Source organism: Anolis sagrei, chromosome 8 (assembly GCF_037176765.1).
Source record: "Anolis sagrei isolate rAnoSag1 chromosome 8, rAnoSag1.mat, whole genome shotgun sequence".
NCBI lineage: Eukaryota > Metazoa > Chordata > Lepidosauria > Squamata > Dactyloidae > Anolis > Anolis sagrei.
In genome coordinates this window covers 25,268,827-25,282,037 of record NC_090028.1, presented here as the reverse complement: position 1 = coordinate 25,282,037, position 13,211 = coordinate 25,268,827, and the positions used below count along the sequence as shown (strand labels likewise).

Genomic DNA, 13,211 nt, shown 5'->3' with positions numbered 1-13,211 from the left:
ACCTTCCTTTCTTCTTCATTTTCCCCTTTTTCTCCCTCCTTCCTTCCTTCCTTCCCTCCCTCCTTCCTTTCTTTCTTTTCCTACTTTCCTTCCTCCTTTTATTTTCCTTTTTTCCTTGTTACCTTCCTTTCTTCTTCATTTTCCCTTTTTTCTCCCTCCTTCCTTCCTTCCCTCCCTCCTTCCTTTCTTTCTTTTCCTACTTTCCTTCCTCCTTCTTTTATTTTCCTTTTTTCCGTGCTACCTTCCTTCCTCCATCCCCCCCCCCCTTTCTCCCTCCTTCCTTTCTGCCTTTCTTTCTCAACATTGAATCTTGTCTCATCATCACTTACTATTGAGTTAGACAGAACATTTTTATTATGATGTAATTGGGATTCGAATTAAGTTGCATTCATTCTACATCAGCTGGATTTTTCAAGGTGTTTTCACAAATTGATTTGGGACCAGGTAAGGAAAAACAAATATATGCTCTGTAGCAGTAATAATATCCCTGCTTAGTCACCCAGGATATATTCCTAAGAAGAGTCAGGATGCAAAATCCCGGATTATGGAAGTAATGGGTCAATTACGCGGAAGCACGCGGCATTTGGAAAAAGAGATGTGCACCCTCAGAAAGAGCACAATTGCAAACTCAGATTGGGATTTCTGTTTCATTGCACACTTCAAGACACTGGCCGTCACAGGTTCCTGCTGGACACTTGCCGAATGGTAGGGTATTTGATGTGGGTTAAGTCTTGTGTGTGGCTCCCATCAGACTCCTCTTCTTCCTCCTCTTCTTCCTCCTCGCTTTCCACCAATGTCAGCTTCTGGAGCATACTTTTCACACTCTAAGATAGAAAACATCCATTTATTCAATACATCTGGACTTGGGTCTGCTTTGTCTGCATTTACGCCAAAATTATTGGGATTGCATTCGGATCCTATAGGAATCAACTCCCTGCCCATCACAAGGATCCTATCACATGATACCGTTATAGCACTTTAATTGCCATGGCAACCAAATGCAAAAGGGCATTATGAATTCTCAGCTGGATTCTTGAAATCAAAGAAGTTAAAGTACAATAATAATAGTAATAAATATTTAATATTAATTATTTAATAATAATAGCAGAAAAACCTTTATTTTTATTTTTTATAGAAACACCTTTTTGTTTTTCTATATATTTTTGTTGTTTTATTTCTATTTTTACTTTTTTTCTTTTTGCTTTTCTCTCCCCTTTACATTTACCTTATGATATGTCTAAAACTCTAATAAAAAGTTAATATAAAATAAGAAGTATAATAGCAGCAACTAGGGCAGTTAAAAGTGGAATAATAATAATAATACATTTTATTATTAATAATAATAATTTAAGAGTACAGTATGTTGCCATGACAGTTAAAGTAAAATAATAATAATAATAATAATTATTATTATTATTTTATTATTAAACAGCATGTTTCCATAACAGTTAAAGTAGATAAAGGTAAAGGTTTCCCCCTGACATTAAGTCCAATTGTGTCCGACTCTGGTGCTCAACTCAATTTCTAAGCTGAATAGCAGTACCTATTGATCTACTCACATTTGCATGTTTTCAAACTGCAGAAGCTGGGGCTAACAGCAGGAACTCACCCCGCTCCCTGCATTCGAACTTGTGACCTTTGGTCAACAAGTTCAGCAACTTGCACCAGTTAAAGCAGAATAATAATAATAATAATAATACATTTTAATAATAACAGCAACAACAATAATAATTCAGCAATGTTGCCATGGCAATTAACATGGAATAATAATACATATTAATAATAATAATTCAAGAGAATGTTATAGCACTTAAAGTATCATAATAATAATAAACAGTATGTTGCTGTGGCAGTTAAAGTATAATAATAATAATAATAATAATATCCCAGGTGACAGCAGGATTGAAGAGAAACTGGAAAAGTTGACACGATATGAGGATTTAAAGATTGAATTGCAAAGACTCTGGCACAAAGCCAGTCAAGGTGATTCTAGTGGTGATCGACACACTGGGTGCAGTGCCTCAAGACCTTGGCCTGCACTTAAACACAATCGGTGCTGACGAAATTACCATCTGCCAGCTGCAAAAGGCCACCTTACTGGGATCTGCACGCATTATTCACCGATACATCACACAGTCCTAGGCACTTGGGAACTGTCTGACGTGTGATTCAATATAATAGCCATCAGAGTGATCTTGTCTGCTGTGGACTCATCTTGTTGTGTTTCAAATAATAATAATCAACGAAATTATTAAAACTAAAATTCCCAAGGATCCATAGAATTGAGCCATGGCAACTAACATGGGACTAAAGTGCATCAATTGTACAGTGTAGATGAACACAAAAGCAAAGTTACATTTTAGATCTAGGGAGGTAATGCTACCCCTCTATTCTGCTTTGGTTAGACCACACCTGGAATATTGTGTCCAATTCTGGGCACCACAATTCAAGAGAGAGATTGACAAGCTGGAATGTGTCCAGAGGAGGGCGACTAAAATGATCAAGGGTCTGGAGAACAAGCCCTATGAGGAGCGGCTTAAGGAGCTGGGCATGTTTAGCATGAAGAAGAGAAGGCTGGGGGGAGATATGATAGCCATGTATAAATATGTGAGAGGAAGCCACAGGGAGGAGGGAGCAAGCTTGTTTTCTGCTTCCTTGGAGACTAGGATGCGGAGCAATGGCTTCAAACTACAAGAGAGGAGATTCGATCTGAACATGACTGTGAGAGCCGTTCAGCAGTGGAACTCTCTGACCCGGAGTGTGGTGGAGGCTCCTTCTTCGGAAGCTTTTAAACAGAGGCTGGATGGCCATCTGTCAGGGGTGATTTGAATGCAATATTCCTGCTTCTTGGCAGGGGGTTGGACTGGATGGCCCATGAGGTCTCTTCCAACTCTTTGATTCTGTGATTCTAAGATTATATATAAATATAAGCCGTAAGTATGAATGTGTGTGTGATAGAGACATAAAACAGAATTCCCACCTGAAATGCACAGGTTTGGAACCAGTGCCAAACAGGGACCAGCCTGGCTTGGCTGCTTTTTATCACAGTCCTGCTTTTGCTTTTCATGAGTCATTACATCTGGAAAACAGAAACACTTTTTCTCTCTTTTCCAGAGAGACCAGCAAGTGCAGCTACACTGTCTCATTGACCCACTTTGAAGCCACTTTGACTGCTATGGTCTAATGCAATATACTCAGCTATAGTATGGGGAGGCACCAAGGAATTCAGTGCTTGTGGGTTTTTTCGGGCTATATGGCCATGTTCTAGAGGTGACCTCACCTCTGAGGAAGCTTGCCATAGATGCAGGCGAAACGTCAGGAGAAATGCCTCTAGAACATGGCCATATAGCCCGAAAAAACCCACAAGCACTGAGTGATTCCGGCCATGAAAGCCTTCGACAATACATTCACCAAAGAATTATTATTATATGGCAGAGAATAGTAGTAATAATAAAGTGTTGTCGAAGGCTTTCATGGCACAATTTTACAGTGTAGATGCACCTATTGAAGAGAGATATTGACAAGCTGGAATGCGTCCAGAGGAGGGTGGCTAAAATGATCAAGGGTCTGGAGAACAAGCCCTATGAGGAGAGGCTTAAAGAGCTGGGCATGTTTAGCCTGAAGAAGAAAAGCTGAGAGGAGACATGATAGCATGTATAAATATGTGAGAGGAAGTCATAGGAAGGAGGGAGCAAGCTTGTTTTCTGCTTCCCTGGAGACGAGGACGCAGAACAACGGCTTCAAACTACAAGAAAGGAGATTCCATCTGAACATGAGGAAGAACTTCCTGACTGTGACAGCCGTTCAGCAGTGGAACTCTCTGCCCCGGAGTGTGGTGGAGGCTCCTTCTTTGGAAGCTTTTAAACTGAGGCTGGATGGCCATCTGTCGGGGGTGATTTGAATGCAATTTTCCTGCTTCTTGGGAGGGAACTGGACGGGATGGACTACGAGGTCTCTTCCAACTCTTTGATTCTATGATTCCCTGGAGATGAGGACGCAGAACAACGGCTTCAAACTACAAGAGAGGAGATTCCATCTGAACATGAGGAAGAACTTCCTGACTGTGAGAGCCGTTTAGCAGTGGAACTCTCTGCCCCAGAGTGTGGTGGAGGCTCCTTCTTTGGAAGCTTTTAAACAGAGGCTGGATGGCCATCTGTCGGGGGTGCTTTGAATGCAATTTTCCTGCTTCTTGGGAGGGAGCTGGACGGGATGGACCACGAATTCTCTTCCAACTCTATGATTCTATAGTTCACTTCTATATGCAATTAAAGCCAGGAATAATTGCTAAAGCAATACCTGTGGGCCTGTAGACCAAGAGACTGTGGATGATGGGTTCGTGGGCTTTGCAACGGGCAAAGTTCCTGAAACAATGTTGGTTTTTGCTCGGAAATCCTAAGAAGACGGCAAAGGAGAGAAATGGAGCACAGAAAATCCAAAAAAATAAATAGTTAGAATTCTTCCTTTAGGACATATAGACAAATTGCAAGGTGATTTTTTTTCTTGCAGTCCAAAAAGGTGGTTGTTATTTTCCTCATTTTTTGGTGTTATTGCACAAAGTACCTGCAAATCTTTCTCCAGATCGTAACCTTCAAGGGTTTGGAAAGCATTAGAATAGACTTCCAAAGCTTTTGCATGAAAAACCATCTCGACGGTGACAAAATCGAGGAAGATCTTCTGTTGAAATACAAGCGGAAAACAAGCAAGAAGTAAGTCCTATCTTTTTTGCTTCCTTGACTTGATTTTTTAAAAACGAATGTATTTGTTTATTATCCAGAACATACTGCAGTTGCTTTGTTGAATCATCTATTCACGTCCCTCCCAGTAGCATGATGAAAACACAACTCTCTATTATCTTTTTACTTGTTCTACGAGGGTTGAATGATAAGTAATGCCCCCACCTTCATTATTTGGGTTTGGATGAGAATATTTTAATAAATCAAACACAGAAATAATCCTTAGAATGTGCTCTTTAACTACCACTGTTCACTTTTCCACATAATCAACCAGACAATTGGATACATTTCTGCCAACGATGAACAAGTTTTCTGAAGCCACACTTCTTGGGGTAGGGGAATTATATCAATGAAAGAAAAGCTAGCTGTCTTCCAAGAATTTTATCAAAAATTATATACAGCAGTGGATAACCCTAACAACAAAATAGAAGGGGTTATAGATAAATACTGGAAAATAAAATTACAGGAGATGGATAAAATGAGTATGGAACAATTAGTATCAGAAAAAGAGATAGGAGACGCTATAGATAAATTGAAAGGAGGGAAGACTCCTGGAATGGATGGCCTAGGACCGGAATATTATAAAAAATTTAAATCAATTTTAGTACCAAAATTAAAAGAACTATATAATAGGATAATGGAAGGAGAACAGATCCCTTCATCATGGCAGGAATCAAGGATCATATTAATTCTAAAAACAAATAAGGATCCTAAAGATCCTGGTTCATATAGACCTATTGCCCTTATAAATCAGGATGCTAAAATATTGACGGCAATAATGGCAAAGAGATTAAATAACTTTATATATAATTATATTAATAAAGATCAATGTGGATTTATTCCTGGTAGACAAATGTCAAACCCAGTGGGAAGAGTACTAAATGTGATTCATTCAATTAAGAAAAAGAATATTAAAGCAGGGATATTGGCCCTAGACATATTTAGAGCATTTGATTGTGTCTCATGGCCGGCATTAAAAAAAATATTAGAAAAATTTGGTTTAGGAGAGAGATTTAGAGGACTGATTGAGAGACTATATTCAACCAACTATGCAACTATACAAGTAAACGATGGCCTTACTGGGAAAATAAGATTGACTCGAGGAACAAGACAAGGATGCCCTCTCTCTCCTACCCTGTTCGCAATAGTCATAGAAATGCTAGCAAATATGATACGAGAGGATAAACATATAAAGGGGATAGGGAAGGAGGGAAGATACAAGATATGTTTATTTGCAGATGATACACTACTAACCTTCAGAAATCCATTAGAACAGATAAAAAGAATAGAAGCACATTTAACAGAGTTTGGAGAAATTACAGGCCTTAAAGTTAATTGGGATAAATCGGAAATCTTATTATTTAACCACACTAAAGATGAGGAAGTAAAATTAAGAGAAGGGAGATTGGGCAGATTAAAAATAAAGAACTCAATAAAGTATCTAGGAATTAATATTTCTAAAGAAATTGATAAATTAGAAGAGGAGAATCTAATCAAATTAAGGAAAAATGTGAAGGATACTCTGGCTAAATTTGCTAAGCTCAAATTGTCATGGTTTGGTCGAATAGCTCTAATAAAGATGAAAATTTTACCTAAAATAAACTTTTTGTTTAGGATGCTACCTATTAAAATCTCAGCCGGAGAAATTACAAAGTGGCAGAATATGATAAACACCTTCTGCAACGAGAACAAAAGAGTTAGAATTAACAAAGCAAAATGGTATAAACTACAAAAGAAGGGAGGTCTGGGGATACCAAACTTAAAACTATACTATATAGCAAACCAGTTAAGATATGTTGTTGAAGGGATTATGGGTCAAAAGGATTTAGAATGGTTAGAAGAAGAGAGTGAAGATATAGATATGAAACTAGAATATATTTTCTTTATAGGAAAACTAGGAATCTAGACAAGAAATGGTATAACAAAATAGACAACCCTTTTCTAAAAAACATACTGGGAATATGGTCTAAATATGAAGAAAAATTAATACCATCGATATCCCCATTAACACCGGTGTTGATTACAAATAATTTCCCCATAAATCTCAAAAAGGAGTTGGAAAGTGAATTTAAGGAAAAAGGAATAACGAAATTAAAAGATTGGGAATCAAAGATGAAAAATATAGATGAGATAAAGGTCCAGTTATTAGGAGGGAACATTGGATGGTACAAAGTTCTACAACTTGAAAGATGGTTAAGGGAAATAAGAAAGAAATATAAAGGAGAGAGAGAACTTACCAAATTTGAAGAAATGATTAACCAAAGGGGAAGTAAGGAAGGAAAAGAAAGAACAAAAGGTATAACAAGTGATATCTACAAAATGCTGCTGGAAGGAGTCCAGGAGGAGGACCACCTTAAAAGAATGTGGGAGTTAGACTGTAAGAAAGTAATAGACCCACAAAACTGGAAAGGAATGTGGAATATGCGTATTTTAAAAAATATGTCAATAAGAATAAAAGAGAACTATTATAAAGTGGTGTGGAGGTGGTACCTCACACCAATCAGATTAAATCAAATTGACAAGAAACATTCTAAGCAGTGCTGGAGGGGCTGTCAAGAAACTGGCACATATATACACATGTGGTGGTCTTGCAAATATGTTCAAAAATTTTGGGAAAATGTATTTCAAGAAATAAGAAAAATCACCCAAATAGAGATAACAGGAACACCGGAGATAGCACTGCTGTCATTTATTGACAATGTTAAAATACCAAAAGAACTAAAAGAATTAATTGCCAATCTGGTCACAGCAGGAAGATTATTAATAGCTAAAAAATGGAAAGAAGGAGGGGAGTGTCAATTGGAAGAGTGGTATAGGGAGATCTGGGACATCGCAATAAATGATAAACTGACAGGAAACATTAAGTTTAAAAGAGGATTATCAAAAAAAGATGATTTTGGGAAGATTTGGGGGAAATTGATAGAATATGTATATATAGAAGGTAAGGGGACCAAACCTGTAATAGAAACAACTGATTTTTGGGAATAAATATTGTAATTGGCTGGTCGGGGGTGAAGGGTTAGCACTGGGTGATTGGATGTATTGAAAAAAAATGTCCTTTGAAAAATAAAAAATAAAATGTTAAAAAAAAACGGAAGAAGTCGACACTCTGTTTCTGCAACCCATTGTGCATAGATCTTTGCAATTTTAGAGTTTAGAGATAGTTGCAATTTTAAAGATTTTTAATACTGGTAGACAGATTTTGTTCATTTTCATGGTTTCCTCCTTTCTGTTGAAATTGTCCATATGCTTGTGTATTTTAATGGCTTCTCTGTGTAGTCTGAAAATTGCAACAGCACAACAACAGAGAGGAAACAATCAGGGACATCTAATCACCTCTCAACAAAAGTTAGCTCCAGGCACAGTCAGGCCATTGTATGCTAATCAAGGTGGTCAGTTGAAACATTCACACCTAGCTCCGGCAGACAAGAGTCCTTTGTCTCACCCTGGTCATTCCACAGATATATAAACCTTTTTTCCTAGTTTCAACAGACCTCACTACCTCTGAGGATGCTTGCCATAGATGCAGGCGAAACATCAGGAGAGAATGCCTCTAGACCATGGCCACATAGCCCAAAAAAACCTACAACAACCCAGTGATTCCAGCCATGAAAGCCTTCGACAACTAAGGACTTAATTTTTCTGTCATCCTATATTAGAATTTTTACAGGTGTTGCTTCATAGGACATTGAAAATACACAACATTCAGTTTTAATTGGCATATATAGTGATATCTGTTATAAAGTCAGTGTAGAGCAGGCATGGGCCAACTTTGGCCCTCCAGGTGTTTTGGACTACAACTCCCACCATTCCTAACAGCCGGTAGGCTGTTAGGAATGGTGGGAGTTGTAGTCCAAAACACCTGGAGGGCCAAAGTTGGCCCATGCCTGCTCTACACTGACCATATGCAATATATCCAAGTTTGCGCACAACAGTTGCATTGACCCACACACTTATGGGACATCTCTCTTTACCTGGATGTCTTTTAGCTTCTGTTTCTGGAACTCGTCAATAGTCTCTTCCAGCTGCTGCGTGCTTCGGCTTGCGTCAACTGAGGCCCGATGCACCTCGGATTCAGCCTGGAAGAGATATCTCCACTATTTACTCCAATCTAATGCTCACCTTGATGGGGCTCAATGACCTCTCCAAAATTAGGATGCACATTAGGTCTGTGTAATACGCTTATCTTAGTGTTAACTTTGGGTGCATCTCCCTTGCAGAATGGATGCACTTCGGTGCCATTTGTGCTGCCATGACTCAATGCTTTGGAGTCCTGGGATTTGCAGTTTGGCAGAGAGAGAGAGAGGCGTAAAGGCCTTGCAAAACGACAATTCCCACAATGCCGTCACATGAGGATGCAGTGGCTAAAAGTAATACCAAACTGTATTAATCACACAATGTAGATGCACCTCTCATTGGCTGGCTCCTTTCGCAGTTTGCAAAACTTTAACCCTTTGATCTCACTTTATCAACCATAATAGTTTCTTCTCTAGCCAGAAACCTATCAATTTCCACGAGAATTACTGCAACTCAATCCACAAAAGTTATAAAAAAAGTTACAACAGCCCTGAACACTTTCGTCAGGATTATACCTCTCTGGATGGCCATCTGTTGGGAGGGCTTTGGTTGTGCCTTAATGGCAGCAAAGGCTTGGACTAGATGCCTTTTGGGGATCCCTTCCAACTCTAGTGAATTGTAGGCTGCCTAGGGTTGGATGATTCTGCAAAAGTGTTGCAAGGTTTTAAATGTCTTGTAAGGGGGTTGCAGGCATGACTTTTGCACATGAGACGTACAACTGCGAATAATACTTTGCAGCTTGGACAGATTGAGCAGCACATAATTATAGTGTGCTATGGCTTTGCTGACGATAGCAAAATATAAATATAGAGGGAACAATTTGCATGCCATTTGGGCTTATCATTTCAAGCACCTCTCATCCGCTCAGTGTTTAGCATTGCAAAGAACTCTCCTTCCTTCCTTTTTTCCTCCCTCTCATCTTTCCTTCCTTCCTTCCTTCTTCATTTCTTCCCTTCCCTTCCCTCCTTCCTCCTTCTTTCTTTCTTTCTTTCTTTCTTTCTTTCCTCCCTCCTTCCCTCCCTTCTTTCCTTTCCTTCTTCCCTTCTTCTCTTCCTTGCTTACTTCCTCCCCTCTTTCCTTCTTTCATTCTTTCCCTCCTCCCTCCCTCCCTTATTTCCTCCTTCCCTTATTTCCTTCCTTCTCTCCTTCCTCCCATCCTTCCTTCCTTCTTTCCTTCCTTCCTTCCTTCCTTCTTTCTTTCTTCCCTTCTTTCTTCCCTCCCTCCCTCCCTCCCTCCCTTCCTTCCTCCCTTATTTCCTTCCCTTCTTCCCTTCTTCCCTTCCTTGTTTCCTTCCTCCCCTCTTTCCTTCTTTCATTCTTTCCTTCCTCCCTTATTTCCTCCTTCCCTTCTTTCCTCCCTTCTCTCCTTCCTCCCATCTCTCCTCCCTCCCTCCCTCCCTCCCTTCTTTCCTTCCTCCTTTCTTTCTTCCCTTCTTCCCTTCCTTGCTTCCTTCCTTCCCTCTTTCCTTCTTTCATTCTTTCCTCCCTCCTTCCCTTCTTTCCTCTCTCCCTCCTTTCCTCCCTCCCTCCCTTTTTTCCTTCCTCCCATCTTTCCTCCCTCCCTCCCTCCTTTCCTTCCTTCCTTCCTTCCTTCCTTCCTTCTTTCTTTCTTCCCTTCTTTCTTCCCTCCCTCCCTCCCTCCCTTCCTTCCTCCCTTATTTCCTTCCCTTCTTCCCTTCCTTGTTTCCCTCCTCCCCTCTTTCCTTCTTTCATTCTTTCCTTCCTCCCTTATTTCCTCCTTCCCTTCTTTCCTTCCTTCTCTCCTTCCTCCCATCTCTCCTCCCTCCCTCCCTTCCTTCTTTCCTTCCTCCTTTCTTTCTTCCCTTCTTCCCTTCCTTGCTTCCTTCCTTCCCTCTTTCCTTCTTTCATTCTTTCCTCCCTCCTTCCCTTCTTTCCTCCCTCCCTCCTTTCCTCCCTCCCTCCCTTTTTTCCTTCCTCCCATCTTTCCTCCCTCCCTCCCTCCTTTCCTTCCTTCCTTCCTTCCTTCCTTCCTTCCTTCCTTCCTTCCTTCTTTCTTTCCTTTCTCCCTTCTTTCCTTCCCCATTCTTTCCTTCCTTCCCCCCTCCCTTATTTCCTCCCTCCCTCCTTTCCTTTTTTTCTGCTTTCCTTCCTCCCTTCTTTCCTTTTTTCTTTCTTTCCTTCCTACCCTCCTTAAACATAAACATATAAATAAAAATTACAACACTATATTTATTACCTGTATTATTGTTGTTGTTGTTGTTGTTGTTTTCATGTATATGTTTCTGGATGGCTGCTTTGAATCTCCTTATGAAGTGAAAAAACATATAGATGATGATGATGTTGATAAGAATATTAATTAATATGTTTATTCTCTCCATAAGAAGATTCAAAGCAACCATCCATATTCTGTTATGCCATCCTTTTGCTCAGAAGTTTCTATAAACTTGCATTGGAAGACCAAAATGTGATGTCTCTCTATTCTCTATGCAATTCTATGGCACACTTGCACCATAATTCAGGACATTTTGGAGTGCTTTCCTGAACATTAGATAGATTTGTTTACTCTTTTAAATCCATGGCTGTAATTACAAGAAGTTGCATAAAGTAAACCATTACTAACGGACCAGCTGCATATACATCCAGTGGTCTTCTTACCCGTCTGTCATCTTTTCCAGAGTGGCAGGGGCAGTTTTGCTGCATCATTTAATGTCTAATTGCCATCTTATTTTAGGAGAGTACAACTCTCCTTCCTTCCTTTTTTCTTCCCTCTCATCTTTCCTTCCTTCCTTCCTTCCTTCCTTCCTTCCTTCCTTCCTTCCTTCCTTCCTTCTTCCCTTCCTCCCTCCCTCCCTCTTTCCTTTCCTTCTTCCTTTCTTCTCTTCCTTGCTTTCTTCCTCCCCTCTTTCCTTCTTTCATTCTTTCCTCCCTCCCTCCCTTATTTCCTCCCTCCCTTATTTCCTTCCTTCTCTCCTTCCTCCCATCTCTCCTTCTTTCTTTCTTTCTTTCTTTCTTTCTTTCTTTCTTTCCTCCCTCCCTTCCTCCCTTCCTTCCTTCCTTCCTTCCTTCCTTTCTCCCTTCTTTCCTTTCCTTCTTCCTTTCTTCTCTTCCTTGCTTTCTTCCTCCCCTCTTTCCTTCTTTCATTCTTTCCTCCCTCCCTCCCTTATTTCCTCCCTCCCTTATTTCCTTCCTTATTTCCTTCCTTCTTTCCTTCCTCCCATCCTTCCTTCCTTCCTTCCTTCCTTCCTTCCTTCCTCCTTTCTTTCCTTCCTCCCTCCCTCCCTCCCTCCTTTCCTTTTTTCCTTCTTTCCTTCCTCCCTTCTTTCTTTTCCTTCTTCCCTTCTTCCCTTCCTTGCTTCCTTCCTCCCCTCTTTCCTTCTTTCATTCTTTCCTTCCTTCTCTCCTTCCTCCCATGTCTCCTTCCTCCCTCCCTCCCTCCCTCCCTCCCTCCCTCCCTCCCTCTCTCCCTTCTTTCCTTCCTCCTTCCTTTCTTCCCTTCTTCCCTTCCTTGCTTCCTTCCTCTCCTCTTTCCTTCTTTGCTCCCTCCCTCCCTCCCTTATTTCCTCCCTTCTTTCCTCCCTTCTTTCCTCCCTCCCTTTTTCCTTCCTCCTTTCTTTCCTTCCTCCCTCCCTCCCTCCTTTCCTTTTTTCCTTCTTTCCTTCCTCCCTTCTTTCCTTTTTTCTCTCCATACGAAGATTCAAAGCAACCATCCATATTCTGTTATGCCATCCTTTTGCTCAGAAGTTTCTATAAACTTGCATTGGAAGACCAAAATGCGATGTCTCTCTTTTCTCTATGCAATTCTATGGCACACTTGCACTATAATTCAGGACATTTTGGAGTGCTTTCCTGAACATTAGATAGATTTGCTTACTCTTTTGAATGCATGGCTGTAATTACAAGAAGTTGCATAAAGAAAGCCATTACTAACAGACCACCTGCATATACATCCAGTGGTCTTCTTACCCGTCGGTCATCTTTTCCAGAGTGGCAGGGGCAGTTTTGCTGCATCATTTAATGTCTAATTGCCATCTTATTTTAGGAGAGTACAACTCTCCTTCCTTCCTTTTTTCTTCCCTCTCATCTTTCCTTCCTTCCTTCCTTCCTTCCTTCCTTCCTTCCTTCCTTCCTTCTTCCCTTCTTCCCTTCCTCCCTTCCTCCCTCCCTCTTTCCTTTCCTTCTTCCTTTCTTCTCTTCCTTGCTTTCTTCCTCCCCTCTTTCCTTCTTTCATTCTTTCCTCCCTCCCTCCCTTATTTCCTCCCTCCCTTATTTCCTTCCTTCTCTCCTTCCTCCCATCTCTCCTTCTTTCTTTCTTTCTTTCTTTCTTTCTTTCTTTCTTTCCTCCCTCCCTTCCTCCCTCCCTTCCTTCCTTCCTTCCTTCCTTTCTCCCTTCTTTCCTTTCCTTCTTCCTTTCTTCTCTTCCTTGCTTTCTTCCTCCCCTCT

General features: G+C 40.5%; 1 protein-coding gene across 1 annotated transcript in view; it reads right to left on the bottom strand.

Moving 5' to 3' along the window:
• Positions 1-587: 587 nt before the first annotated feature.
• CIBAR2 (CBY1 interacting BAR domain containing 2) overlaps positions 588-13,211 on the bottom strand; it is a 34,138-nt gene continuing 21,514 nt past the window's right edge. The window contains exons 5-8 of the mRNA XM_060788262.2: positions 8,708-8,812; positions 4,561-4,674; positions 4,297-4,392; positions 588-824 (exon numbers count right to left, since the gene is read on the bottom strand). Coding sequence (XP_060644245.2) covers positions 675-824; positions 4,297-4,392; positions 4,561-4,674; positions 8,708-8,812 — 465 coding nt within the window. The 3' untranslated portion in view covers positions 588-674. The remainder of the gene's footprint in view (positions 825-4,296; positions 4,393-4,560; positions 4,675-8,707; positions 8,813-13,211) is intronic.